The sequence below is a fragment of the Puntigrus tetrazona genome, chromosome 16 (genome assembly GCF_018831695.1).
Source record: "Puntigrus tetrazona isolate hp1 chromosome 16, ASM1883169v1, whole genome shotgun sequence".
In the NCBI taxonomy this organism is placed as follows: domain Eukaryota; kingdom Metazoa; phylum Chordata; class Actinopteri; order Cypriniformes; family Cyprinidae; genus Puntigrus; species Puntigrus tetrazona.
Window position 1 is genome coordinate 27,613,424 of NC_056714.1, and position 14,586 is coordinate 27,628,009.

The window sequence follows — 14,586 nt, forward strand, 5'->3', positions numbered from 1 at the left end:
CAATATTTGACCGAGATGCAACTATTTGGAGTCTGGGGATGCAAATATATTGAGAAAAGAGTCTAAATGACATTCTTAGGAATGCATATTACTAATTAGAAAAGTTTTAATGTATTTATGGTAGGTTACTTACAAAATATCTTCATGGAACTTGATCTTTATTTATTTATTTATTTATTTTCCTTTAAAAATTGCTACAAATACACCCCGGTGACTTAAAGCCATTTTTGTGGCCCGGGTGGGTCACAGATGTTGTGTTTTCATACTTTAAAATGTTTGTAAACAAAAAATATGCTGATTTGAATGCACTGCTAAGAATAAATAAGATGCATCATCACGACAACAAAAATTTTAAGTTGTTCTATTGTGCATATTTTATTATGCATAAATATCAGAGATGTAGAAAACACAAGTTCAAGAACCGTTAACCGAATCGAGTGTCATAGAAATAATCAGATCATTTAAGAACTAGTCAGCGCTTCCCAAACCCTAAATCTGAACACACTATATTCTTATTACACTACAGCACACACGGCCATTAACTTAACCTATTAACACGACTCTGTCCACAGAAAACACTCCCAGCGCTTGTACAAATGAGTGCCATGACTGGAAGGAGAAACCCTTGAGAAATTCCGATCGATAATCTACTGATGGATAAAAGCATGACAAAAAAGAAAGGAAAAAAATTCCCACCATAGAATAACAAGATCATATTTGCATTCAATAAATACAAGAGATGCTGTTCGATGTAAGAGTTGAGCGAAAAAGGCGGTTATGATGACCACAGTTTGAATTTCTCAGGTGTCGAGATGCATGGAAAAGATGTCAGACTACTTCTGTGCTGGCACGCTAAAGGAAGGAAAAAAATATATATGATTTCACAAGTGTGATCAAAAACCATTTAAGAGATACTCAAAAGAAGCGTTATGCACTCTAAGCACTTTTTCCTTGTTCCTCAGCCCATTGTTTGTAAGCAGACCGTCTGTAGCAAAAAGTGCGGGAATAATAATAAAAAAAAAAAAAAGAGCAGCCACGTCTGAGCGTCCCAGTTAACTGCTCATTTCTAATTAGTCTGAAACAAGAAGCATGGCCTCTCAGTTCTGAGAAAATCCTTAATCCGTTCAATTTCAACATCTCTTGTTCTCCAATTTTGAAGATTACTACTCACTTACTCTGGGCATAGCTAAGCAAGTCCGTTACATACATTAATCACATTGTGCGCAGGGAACACGGGTCAACCTTGCAGCCCAGCCCAACAAAGTTGCCGATTTTCCACGGATCCCATGGTGGCGCTGCGGCAGCTCAGTTATTCTGACAGCAGGCGCCCTGCTTGCCCGAATTCTGTGTGGGCTGCACGGTAATGGGAACCACTTTTGAGCTGGGGGAGAAGCCGTCATCACCGCGCCCTGACATCTGCCTCTGGGACACGATACGGTAGATTTCTGTGTGAGAAACAGGCAGGGTTCAGAGATGGGCATGATGGAGGGTGATCTTTGCGTTTACTGACAGTGCAACAGCAGTTGGCGCTCATCACGACACGTAGAAATGAACAGTGTAACTGTCTAACACGTGTGTGGCTGAAGAGAGGCGTTTCCAAACCCACAAATAAAATGTAAATAAACTGCACAAAAAAAAAAAAAGCAAATCACTATTTTGGCGTAGCAAACTTTCAAAGTTTGACCTCAAAACACAGTTTTCATTCATTCACAGGAAAAGCAGAGGATGTCTGTCGCGTGGAGTTTGATGCCATCTAGAGGTTATACGCAATAACATACAAAAACGCTAGAGCTTCTCGAAACAAGAGGGAAAGAGAAAGGATGTGAGAAAATGTGTCAAATCTTTAGGTCATTTTTAATTAAGCATATTCTCTTAACCCCAAACTCTCATTACTGTAATATGGCAAAATAATGATATTATGTAACTTCATAGGAGGACATTATAATTTTAGTGAATTTAGAGAAGCAGGGCTTTTCAGAGATACCAAATGATTGCATGCTTCACCATGATCACTCCTGTTCCTTGCCTCAAAAATGTCTGAAATTTAATGAAACTCTTTATATAAAAAAATACAAAATAAATAAAAAAAATATAAATATATATATATATATATATATATATATATATATATATATATATATATATATATATATATATATATAATTTCAAAATATTTTATCTCTAAATTTTTAAATTGTGTATCATAAATCAACCTCTCCGGAAAATGTCACTGTTCATATGACTTTGTTACAAACCAGGATGTTGATTTTATACATGTCCTCATATGAGGACACCGGGAATAAAAGCATGTTTATTAATGTTTAAAATGCACAGGGAAAGAAATTATATTTCAGTATTCTATGAAATATATTTTTATAAAAATCTTGTTAATAATTACTCCCATTATTGCACTTCTTTTTTCATGATATATTGGCACAAAAACACATTAATATGCAAATTAGATTTAGTTTAAAGATACACTGTTTATAATGAGAAAACCTGTTGACCTTTTTATACATATTTTGCAGAAAGAAAAATGTTATAACATAGTTGAACTTTACGCAAAGTTGGTAAACAAAATATCTTAACTAAAAATGTATTTGATACATGTATGTTCATTCATGTGTTTAAATTAATTTAAAGAAATGTAGTCCCAAAAAGGACATAGTACTACATGTAAAAGACATCAAAAAACATTTTTTTTCCTAAAACGTTTTTCTCTGGTCTTTTGGGGGGTGATTTTTTTAATGTATGGCAAGTGAGAATTGGCTTTTTCACATAACCGTTTTTCAAATATTTAAGAATAGCTCAAACAAATATTGTCAATCATTTGCATGATCTGAATAAATGATATGACAGCTGTGAGTTCCGGATGAACTTCCTTTATGATTTTGGTTGCCTTTTTTATTAGTAATTTCAAGAGGAAAAAATCTTGTTTGTTCTGTAATAAATCATAAACGAACAATATATAATAATAATCAACAATTTTGTTTACTTTTTGGAAAGTAAAGTTTTGCCTGAGAATTTTTTTTTTTGTTGGTGTATTGTACTTTTATGCATATTATATTATGCATATTATGCTTAAAACAGCATAGATTTAGATTAAATATGTTGAGCAGAATGGAATGTCATGTCCAGCTAATAAAACAAGAAGATCACATTTCTCTCTAAAATTAAAAATTCACTTTTGAAACATGTTCTATACACTAAATTATGCATACATACTTTGCTATTTAAATACTATAGTCATTATAATAATGAGAATGAGAATGTTCTTAATATAAAAATGACTGGTACATGTTCCTCACAGTTTTCATGAGATTCAGCTCCAGAAGCTTTATAGCGTTCACCTCGTAAATGATTTGCTCAGGACTGACCTGTGAGAATGGTCTGAAAGGCAAGCTCAACATTAGAGGAGTCCAGCGCTGAGGTCTCCAGAAAAGAAAGTCCATGCTTCTCTGTAAAACACAAACACAAAAATATAAAAAGACTTTTTAAATGAATATAGCTTCCCAAATACATTATCATAAACAAAACAAAGCACAGCTAGAAAACACCATTTCTGAGCTACACAAGTAGTATGCTCTATAAAACAAAATCATTCCTGCATTCAATACTCAAGATGACAAAAAAAAAAATTAACGGCAGGGCACTAAAAATAGTTTACTTGATGCCCAATCATTTTATTAAAAGTACTGCTTTAAAAGGTTACGACATAGCAACTGAACCATACAAACATTAATTCCTGACCACACGATTCAAATCTGAGACATTAAAACTGACCAATCAGCAACACGACCTGTAACTTAAACACCTCAGCCAACAGCCCCAGCACACTCCGTGACCTCCGTGACCTTTAAAAGGTATTCCAAATGACCTTGGTGGTTTAACAATTATCTGCTTAACTCTCAACTTCAAAAAAAAAAAAAAAAAAAGTGGCATATTAAAAGTGGCTTATTTTACAGTGAAATAATTAGTATTCTGACTCGTGACACTTCACAATAAAGGTGCCATTTGTTAACATTACTTCTTTCACACTCTTTATCAACCTTTGTTAACATTTGTAAATAAAAAATAAAAAATAATAAAAAAAAGTTATTCATTATGTTAGTTCACAGTGCATTAACTAAATGTTAACAAACTTTTAATAATGCAGTACAATATGCTGAAAATAACATTAATAAAAGGTTACTAAATGCTGAAGAAGTATTGTTCATCGTCAGATCATGCTTACTAATACAGTTAAGTAATGAACCTTATTGTAAAGGGTTACCCTGACTCCTTTAGATTTGTTCATGTAACTTTCCCAGTTTTATATAGTGTTTTTGTGTGTCATTCTCCTTGATTTGCCAAAAAAACATCACTTCAAGAAACTCTATAGAAGCAATTACAGTTCACACACTAACTAATAAAGTCCTCACAGCGCTAACCTGCAAAGGCTTTGGCTTCATCCATCGGAACGGCCCTCAGATGGCGCAGGTCACTTTTGTTCCCTACTAACATGATGACAATATTGCTGTCAGCATGATCCTGCAGCTCTTTCAGCCAGCGTTCGGCGTTCTCATAGGTCAGATGCTTGGCAATGTCATACACCAGCAGGGCTCCTACGGCACCTCTGTAATACCTGTGAACACACACACACACACACACACACACACACACACACACACGTCTGAAAGGTGCATTCATTATTCAGAAACTAAAGGACCCACAAATAACACATTTATTCTAAGGTGCCGAATAATAAAACAACTACTATTAAAAGTTGTTATCTTATTTGAGTGTACATCATTAGTGGCCAAACGACGGGAGTCTACATCCTCCCATTAAAAAGCAATCTTAAATGATTAGAAATATGGCACAATTTTCTCCTTACATTTTTAACCCGAATGCGTGAGGTTTCCAGTGTCAGTCGCTTTCAGTAATTTTAACATAATATAGTATTATTTTTGCGTAATTTATTCATCATAAAAGCACATGGTTGTTATTCTAGTTTACAAACATTTATTTAATTTTTTTACACATATCTTACCAGGCACAGTACGTTTGGTTAAGTGGGTGTTAATTTAAAAAAAAACAAATTCCAAGCATATTATTAAAATTTCAAGTTACATCAATCCTAACAACTTACTGGTAAAAGAAAACCTGCATTTCTGAAAAATATATATATATATATATATACACAATTTCAACTTTTAGTTACAACTATAAATGAGTTCTAAATGACTATATAAAAATTAAAAGAAGTTATTACACCTGACTGACTGACTTGAAATTGATGAAATGTGCTCAGGAAAAAAAAACCAATAAGAATGTTAATTTCCCTAATGATTATGCATGAATTGTAGTTTTTTTATTATGCTTAATTTATTAAATTGTTATTTTATACCTAAATGTATTAATTGCACTCTATGTAAATGGTGCACAGAACTATTTGATTTCTTAAATTAGCTGATGTCTTAATAGGCTTTGAAGACACTCACGCCGACGTGATGGCCCTGTATCTCTCCTGTCCAGCCGTATCCCAGATCTGGGCCTTGACGGTCTTGCCCTCCACGTGGATGCTGCGAGTGGCAAACTCCACCCCGATGGTGCTCTTGCTCTCCAGGTTGAACTCATTGCGGGTGAAGCGAGAGAGCAGGTTACTCTTGCCCACACCCGAGTCCCCGATCAGAACCACTGCGGATGAAGAGGACAAGGGTGCATTAGATCAACCGCCTCTATTTTATGGTGCTTTTAAGCGCTATTGTGTTTGCTATTGTCCCTGGAGACGCGCATGACACTGCGAGAGCGCTTTCAAGCAGATTCCATTAGTGCGCTTGCAGGAACCGGCCTCCCTTCACCGCACAACAGCAATTACATTTGAATATTTCACACACAAAGGGTGTGTTTCCACAAAGCTTTCGACAATGATTGAAAAGGGCACGACTGAAGAGCAACTCCTTTTTTTTTTTTTTTTTTTTACCCACACAGGTTGACTTACGAAATACTGGGAACGTCTGACACAGGCAGATATTACGCTTACAGCTACACTACCGTTCAGGCAGTTTAGGGTCAGTACAATACGTTTAGAAATTAACACTTTTATTCAGCAAGGATGCATGAAATTGACAAAGACATTCATAATATGACAAAATATTTTTATTTCAAATAATACGTGTTTTGAACTTTATATTCAGAAAATCATCCTGAGAGCATGCATAACGTTTTCCACATAAATATAAGGCTTTTAAAATTGCTAATAATAAATGTTTCTTGAAATGTTACAGAATATTAGAATGATTTCTAAAAGATCGCACCATAAAGGCTGGAGTAATAGCTGCTGAAAATGAAACTTTGCATCAAAAAAAAAAAAAAAAGCTACTTTTTTTTGGAATATAAGTTTTAATATTTCATTTACAATGCAATCTTGAGACTGAGAGTACAAAAAATTTAAATAAAAATATTGGGTTTTTTTTCTTTTCTTTTTATTAGTAAATTAGCGCAGCCCAGGTGGTCACGCTGTAAGAGATAAGAGGAACACTTTCGTTTAAAATAAAAGATAAGAACATTTATTTATTTCGATTTTTCAAACGTGAAAGCGAATACCTTTTCAAAGCTTTTGCGGAGAGAAAGATCATTATTTCATTACTTAAATTTCCGTCTATTCATGACACAAATATGTTGTGTGACTTGAATACTTGGAATACTTGACTTGAAGGGGATTAAACAAATCACAATTAAAATTTTCATTCAACCTAAACCTGAAATAAATTGGGTTAAGGTTGCCAGCTCCTCAACATGAAAGAATTAAATCTATAACAGACGCCTCGGCTAATAATATCAGAGTTAGACACACAGGAATGCACTTTGGCAAAGACGTCTGCTTTTTTTGGTGGACAGACAAGAGCAGAGAGCGGTGATTGAACAGCTCGGATTAATTCATGGTCGAACTGAAAAGGTCCACGGACAGCTTAAACACATGGAGGTCAAGGGCAGAACTTTGACTAATGGAAGGGGTCAAATTCATGACCGTAACCACCGCAGACATCAAAGAGGTCAGATTAGCAAAAAAATAACATCATTGGCATTCACTTCAGGCGACAATTACTAAAGAAAATTCTCAAACTTTGACATCTGATCTCCTTCAAATCTCAAATAATTGGTTATATATCAAAATAGAACAAATGAATGATCTGAGTCATTGATTCATTATAATCAAAGGAGAGGTTTTAAAACCTGAATGCGAACCCATCCTGAGAAAGACCTGATTTATACAGGTCATACCGGTTTAACTGTGCTTATATTGCTGACACTATAGAATGAATACTCGAAAAATCAATTTCCACACAAAAGACTTCTTTTTTTGTCTTGAAACCTAAAGGCGATAATAAAAAAAATTAGAACATAAACAAGACGCATTAGGAGAAACTAGTCATGTTGTTATATTACATAATCAGCCAAAAACAGCACTTTAAGTTATTAAAATGCAGAATTTCTACACCTTTTGCCCTGATTATGCATTCGCCCTGTTGAAACATCCATATTAAGACGGTACCTGTGTTTTGTAAAATGAAAATGACATTTGCTTCTGCCTGACCTAAGATGATAACTAGCTGCTTGACCCGCCACCATGACCCAAAAACCAGCTCGCCCGGCCAAAAGCAGTGCGACCAGCTGGTTTTTGCTGGTCCAAGCGACCGACCGACTCTTGAAACAGCCGCAAATCACGTCCCTTGTGTTTTAGGACAGAAAAAAAAAAGGAGACGAGCAACACATGAAGACGACAAGCAGGAGATCGCTGTAAAGTATGGAAATGCGGTAAGCTAACGTGGTGCTCACCTTTAAAGAGATAGTCATACTCGTCCTCTCTACCCGTCATGGCTTTAATCTTCTTACCGGCTTATTAACGAGTCCGTGTTTTCAGATAGACGTTACGCTCTTCTGGAAAACCGCAAAGTGCTATTATATTTACTGCGACGTCAAAGAAACTTTGTTTATGAGGCGCATCGGTTGATCACGAGCGCTTCATTACTACGCGCTCGTGCGTTAAAGACTATTTTTAAACAACAATAAAAATACACAACGTGTTTCCTTTGCGGGCTGTTGTATGTTAAGTAATCGTTGAGAAAAATAGGACCCGAGTTAGCCAAAACTACAGCTAATCAACTTTGATACGATGTTGCTGGGCTACGTCAACCAAGTTTCGCCCTGCTGTCTCATCTTAAGGCAAACGCTTACGTCATTGTGCTACGATGTAGCCCCGCCCTTCCGATGTTCTTATTGGCCGACTGTGCTGTCTATCACACGGCTACGACCTCTGTAGCCCAATGAAATGCTCGACTGGCTTCCGTACAGGTGTGTAGTCGCAGGTGTGTCTTTTGTAGTTGTCAGGTAATACATAAACACATTGTAATGATAACGAATACGTATTGGAATAAAAATATGAGCTAGAATCAAACGAGGTATGCTTTAGAAAAAGACAGCGTAAACGAATGCATGGAGTAACAGGTATATTTCTAGATGAGCTCTTCCACATTCCACAGCGTGACTTCACTCATGCTTTACAGAGGATGATGGGACATGAAAATGCCACGTAGGAGGCCGTGAGGAGGAAGGGCTAAGGGCTGTGCACCATTCAGTGACTGAACTGAAAATGCCATTTAATTCCATTTTAATTACTGAATTTAAAATTAAATTAAAAGTAGATGTGTAAATTACCCATATTAGATGATTAGTAATCAGTATCTGAATATTAATTTTATTTGATATATATTCTTTTAAAAACGTCTTACAAAAAAATCTTTAAAAATAAAAACGTGCGACTAGTACATATAGTAGTAGTCTCATGATCGCCATGCATTTATTTGATTAAAATTACTATGAAAAATTGGAATTAATAATATTTCGATATTGTTTTTATGGTAATTTTAGCCAAATAAATGCAGCCTTGTTGAGCATGCTTCCAATTAAGAATTTTTATGTATAGTTATGTATTTCACAATTACTATAAATAATCATAATTAATGACTGCAAAGAGCTAGTTCCAGTTCAAACGGGTCAAATCAATTAATATTCCAAGTAATTAATTGAAAGCTCATCCTTGATTCATATTTATTGTTGAGTTTATATTAAATAATGGTGATTCATAAACATCGATAAATGTTTTATTGTTTGCAAACTGGACTTGAGGTTCATTGTAAAACAACAACAACAACAATTCAGGCATTTTTCATGCATATTTCTGCTTTAATTCTTAATGGAAAATGACATATATATGTATATATTTTCTTTATGTCATGTTAAGAGCAGCAACTGATAATACCTGCAGCACCGGTATTCATTCATGAGGATACAAATCAACACTTTTAAATGCTATGCTACAAAATATTAAATTAGCGCTGATTAGTCTTGAATATTAAAAATTATTTTCTTAACCACACGTGTGTGGGTTATTATCTTCATTAGGTGTGTTGAACAAATCAAATTAAAAACCGAACAGTGAGGATGAACATGCAAACCGAAAAATTTTTTTTTTTTTTTTCCTTTCTTCCATTTTACACTAATTAAAGCGATAAAGTTAATCTGTCAATTTTTAATAACTTGAGTGAGATGAATAGCTTGTTGTATGCTACATTTAAAAGTCTCTTTGGATTAAAAAAAAAAAAAGTCTGTTGAATGAATGCAATTATAAAAAAAAATTATAATTTGGCATGACATTTCATAAATACTACAAAGAAAAACTCAAAGGGGACATTTAGGAAAACACATTCAAATTAATTAAAATCGACATGATTTTTTTGGTCAAGCCTGATAAACATTAAAATGTATTTTACTTGTTACATAATATTTAACAATACAAATATGGCTATGTCAGTCAATGCGATGGATTTGCTTTTTATCATTTTTATCATACTCGTTCTTTCATAATCCTAACTCTACTGCAGAAGCTGAATTCGCAGCTCCTTTAGGACCCTCGTGAAGTTCTGGGATGTTCTTTCACAGAGTTTTACAGCAGGCCTTCTTTTCGTCTTGTGCGTCGTCTGCTGCTGCCTTAGGTTGGGATAATGTCACGGCATTGATAGAGCCTCGGGTCACTTCTTTGCTGCTCACCTTTTTGTGGATTTCTGAAAATCAGATAATGACAGCATTATTATGATAATGAAGTGCTTACACTATTTCAAGCCTGACTGAAGAGGAGAATCCCAGAGGGCAAGGAACACATGTAAAGTACATGTAAATACGGTATGATGTGTTCAGAATAAACAATAGGTACCTGTAAGCACGGTGTTGAACGCCGCCTCGGCGTTTACTGACTCCAAAGCAGAGGTTTCCATGAATAGAAGACCATTCTTTTCTATAAAAACAATAATATGAATATCAAGATTTCGCTAAATCATATAATAATACACACACTAAGAGAAGCATGTACTGACCGATGTGCTATGGATAAAACAACGTTAAAATTCTTTCATATTAATAGTAATAATAATAATTGCGCCTGATTACTTTTTTGTTGAGTTTCTTAGAGTCAAGGTGTTTTTTCTTTGCCTGACTGGACATTTCTATAGGTTTTATGTGACTGTCGTAATGACTGTAACGTCAAACATAAATGTGCGGTGGTAATCAAATTAAATATTAAAACTATTTATCTTTAAAAAAGTAGTCAAACAAAAATGTAGCAACTTCTAAAAATGTATAAAATAAATTTATATTTGTTTCTAATTAAAACATGAATGATGCATTTTAATATTCCTTAAAAGTAATGTTTAATAAATTGTATTATTAGTACTACTACTGCTACTTTAAGGAGTACATTAATAAAAATAGAAAACAACAGTAGTAGTAATCCATGTGGCGGCTTGTAATGAAATCCTTTGAGTTTCTGCATATTTTAATAAATTGTATTATTATTATTAATGGTGTTGTTGCTAATATTACTACTTGGAGATGTAAATGCTACTGTGAAATATTATTTGTCATAATTTCTTAAATTTAGGCCGAACTTGTATTTTGAAGGGCTGTCGTGAAGCCTTTTGAGTCTCTCTGTGAGTTTTGCGCAAGTCCTCAGTAATGACCTGCAAAGTCCTTGGCGTCCTCTGTTGGGACAGACCGCACTGCTGCCAGGTCCGATTTGTTGCCCACAAGCATCACTACGATATGAGGATCTGCGTGATCGTAGAGCTCCTTCAGCCAGCGCTCAGCACTTTCATATGTCAAGTGCTTTGAAATGTCATAGACTAGCAGAGCTCCGACCGCTCCTCGGTAATATCTGCGATACAGGAAAAACAGATCAAATCAGACGACTCCATTCGCTTCCTTTTTTTAAAATGAACAGAACACTGTCATAAAACATTATGTCATAAGCAAGATTACGTAACGAAGATGGTTTAGAACAACAGGTGAGCAATGGGTGGTGAAACGTGATGTGTTACATTTTCTAAACAATTCTAACTTGCTAAAGAATAGATGAATGACGATTTACATACAGTTAAAAATGTATTTGCATACAAACATATTCAGAGTATGAGCGAACTACTTAAAGGGACAGTTCACCTAAAATTCTGTCTTTCATGTCGTCATCTCCTAACCACACTGCCCCGGTCCATACAGTTTAAGTCAATTTTGTTTCTAGTTTTTAATATTTTTGCATTACACCGATTGAAAGTGATCATAAAGGCTTATAAAACATGAATACTAACGTATACTAAAAACCATTTATACTATTTATTCATGACAATAATAAGAACCGTTTCTTGAGCAGCAAATCAGCTGAAGGATCACGTGACACTGAATATTTGCTTGTTCAGCGCCTCCATTTCTTCGATGTTATGTCGTGTTAAACTCACGCGGAAGTGATGGCCCGGTACCGCTCCAGTCCGGCTGTGTCCCAGATCTGAGCTTTGATGGTGAGGCCGTTTAACTGCACAGTTCTGGTGCTGAACTCCACCCCGATGGTCGTCCGGCTGTCGTGATTAAACTCATTCTTGGTGAACCGTGACAGCAAGTTGCTCTTGCCAACGCCAGACTCTCCAATAAGAACCACTGCAACAACATGCATACGAGCGCAAATGAGTCTATAAAAGCCAGACCCATGCCAATCATTTGGAAACAACAACCACGAATGCTCCTGTGAAGAAGGGGGGCGTAAAAGAGTTCCCTTGGCGTTTGTGAAAGATCTCATGATTCACTGCTTGGTGTATTAAGCAACATTAACGTGTGTAAAATCAATGATTAGTTAGGACTCATGATGTAATTTGTCAAAATGTCATGTTCGTTGTCTTGGACTTTTGTGTGCAACATTAGGAGGCAAAACACGTACTACGCAACTACAAATCTGCAACCTTATTACGAAATTGTCCAGGCTTGTTGTTCATTAAAACCTGAAACAGAAACGAGTCTGATCCTCATAGTCTACTGTCAAAACAAAGCAACACTGGATGAACCAACTAATTGCATTGTAAACAAAAATGTCTTAAACATGTCAGGAATAACATCAACACTCCACCCATGAGGGATTATTTTGGCATTTCTGGGATTGGAGTTAATTCACGTATTATGTTAGGAAAAATGGCAATTATAAAGCGTAAAAACTGCACGAGAAGGACAGGAAACGTACAAGGTTACAGCAGAAGCCTATAAAAATATTAAAGGAATCGTTCACCCAAAAGTAGATATTTGCAGACTATCCAAGATGTAGATGAGTTTGGATCCTAATCGCAACACATTTGGAGAAATTTTAGCATTGCATTACTTGCTCGCCAATGGATCCTCTTCAGTGAATGGGTGCCGTCAAAATGAGAGTCCAAACAGCCGATAAAAACCATTACAGTAATCCACACAACATCAGCTGTCATCTTGTGAAGTGAAAAGCAGCATGCAAAAACAAATACTTCAAGGCGTTTTAACACTAAACCTTCCCTTCTGGCTAAAATAAGAGCCCGTAATCCATAATAACCCTTTTTCTGAAAAGATCAATCTACTTTTGTTCTTTCACAACAAAATCCACCCAAATACGTCTAGGACTGCTGCTGCTGCTGCTTTCTACTCGTAAACGATGAATGATCTGTTCACATTTCTTATTTGATTCAGACGAGACAATATTAAGAATAGAGGACTCACATTTTAGCACCTGTTTGTAGTAAAAAATTATAACGATTTCTTACAAACGCGCAGCTTTTCACGAGACATTAACTGATGGACTGGAGTGGTGTGGATTATGGCGATGTTTTTATCAGCTGTTATGCACTCACTGGCAAACGAGCGCTGCATTTCCCCAACTCTGTCCAGATGAAGAAACCGTCTTCACCAAAACCCTGTGCGTGATTTCCTATTAAACCATCAGCACGCGTGATAAATATATTAAAGCTCGGCATTTATACGTTTTAAATGGTTACTCTTTAAAGACTTCCTGTTCTTATTGCTTCAGTTCCACTGTTTCGAAACCTAAAAAATAATGCAGCTAATTTTAAGCAGTCGTTGTGGTTTGGCGTCGTTTAGGGCTGCTCTAGCAGATCATAGTTTCACAATGGGCTTTAACAGATACTATTTCCCCTCCCGTACTGACTAACTTAACTGAGTAATCTTGTGTAAACAAAACCTTGTTGTCATGGAAATCAGATTCCAGCCAACCTATAGGACCGAGAGCTTTACAAAAGAAGCAACTGAATTGCACAAGTTACTCTAAACCCAGCTGCTTTATATATTTCTCTATAACCATTTTTTAATGACTATATAGACCAACCATTACTCTACAACTACTACAGCGAAACGAATGCTTGCAGATCACGAAACTAAAAGAGTTCAACATGCATGACAGCTCAATCAAATAAGTCCTTACCTTTGAAAACAAAGTTGTAGGCCTCTTCAGACCCCATGTTGTAAGCAGATCTTCCTTCACTGATCTAGATTATTGCTGCATGAGTCAAAATCCCAACCAATTTCAAGGAAAACGGAGAAGGAAAGATCCTCCTCTCCGTGATACAATGGCTGACCTGAAATGGAGAAACGTTGAGAAGCACCCCACCGTTTATGGTGGACAGTTCAGCTGTTTGTACAAGGAACTAGCCTTGTTATTTAGCCTGGCAGTTCCGCTATCAAATGTGCCGTACCTGGGGGAAGGTGGGCGTGACTTTTGGTGCGCTCAAGTCAGGTCAGACAGGTAGGGCGAGCGCAGGTGCAGTCACATGAAACTGGGTGCATTAGTGCACCTGTTCAGCCAATGAAACGGTGACATACACACCGTATGCAACCAATCGCTTTTTCAAGCAGTTTCTCCCAAGATCAGGAAGGTATTTGTCATGGAGGAGCCCCCTCCCATGATGCATGTTTTGGGTTTCACGGTTAATCATTGTTTGAACACAAATATTATACAGAGTTTCTGCAGGTTTTAGTGAACAAAATATAAGGAATAAATAGATTGGAAGGCAAAACATCATCGTGGTCTCTAAATAAACAAATACATTTTATATATATAAAAAATATAAATTATTTTAAGTTTAAGTTGAAGTCTCCTAACCATTACAGCACAGAAATAACTTTTACTGTATCTTCTGCTCATGCTACAAAAAAAGTGATGTTCTTTAGCAGTTTTTTTTTGCCTGTTTT

The 14,586-nt window shown here is 35.8% G+C and overlaps 2 protein-coding genes across 2 annotated transcripts; both read right to left on the reverse strand.

Annotated features, from left to right (window-relative positions):
• Positions 1 to 349: 349 nt before the first annotated feature.
• On the reverse strand, positions 350 to 8,208 carry LOC122360683 (ras-related protein Rab-11A-like). Its single transcript, XM_043261498.1, has 5 exons — positions 7,822 to 8,208; positions 5,484 to 5,679; positions 4,431 to 4,624; positions 3,378 to 3,458; positions 350 to 1,445 (listed from the first exon to the last, which is right to left on the reverse strand). The coding sequence occupies exons 1-5, from the start codon at positions 7,859 to 7,861 to the stop codon at positions 1,306 to 1,308; spliced, it is 651 nt and encodes a 216-aa protein (XP_043117433.1). The 5' UTR covers positions 7,862 to 8,208; the 3' UTR covers positions 350 to 1,305.
• Positions 8,209 to 9,205: 997 nt separating this feature from the next.
• LOC122359885 (ras-related protein Rab-25-like) lies at positions 9,206 to 14,093 on the reverse strand. Its single transcript, XM_043260097.1, has 5 exons — positions 13,820 to 14,093; positions 11,829 to 12,024; positions 11,058 to 11,251; positions 10,256 to 10,336; positions 9,206 to 10,106 (listed from the first exon to the last, which is right to left on the reverse strand). The coding sequence occupies exons 1-5, from the start codon at positions 13,854 to 13,856 to the stop codon at positions 9,979 to 9,981; spliced, it is 636 nt and encodes a 211-aa protein (XP_043116032.1). The 5' UTR covers positions 13,857 to 14,093; the 3' UTR covers positions 9,206 to 9,978.
• Between the last annotated feature and the right edge of the window lie 493 nt (positions 14,094 to 14,586).

Bases quoted from the DNA above. Each gene is read 5' to 3' on its own strand.
- LOC122360683 (XM_043261498.1), bottom strand. From the start codon at position 7,861: ATGACGGGTAGAGAGGACGAGTATGACTATCTCTTTAAAG. The intron at 4,625-5,483 runs GTGAGTGTCTTC...GTGTGTTCACAG, and splicing joins TACAGGGCCATCACGTCGGC to GTATTACAGAGGTGCCGTAG. The intron at 1,446-3,377 runs GTCAGTCCTGAG...TTTCTCACACAG, and splicing joins CTTTCAGACCATTCTCACAG to AAATCTACCGTATCGTGTCC.
- LOC122359885 (XM_043260097.1), bottom strand. From the start codon at position 13,856: ATGGGGTCTGAAGAGGCCTACAACTTTGTTTTCAAAG. The intron at 11,252-11,828 runs GTGAGTTTAACA...CCTGTATCGCAG, and splicing joins TACCGGGCCATCACTTCCGC to ATATTACCGAGGAGCGGTCG. The intron at 10,107-10,255 runs GTACCTATTGTT...TCTGATTTTCAG, and splicing joins GTTCAACACCGTGCTTACAG to AAATCCACAAAAAGGTGAGC.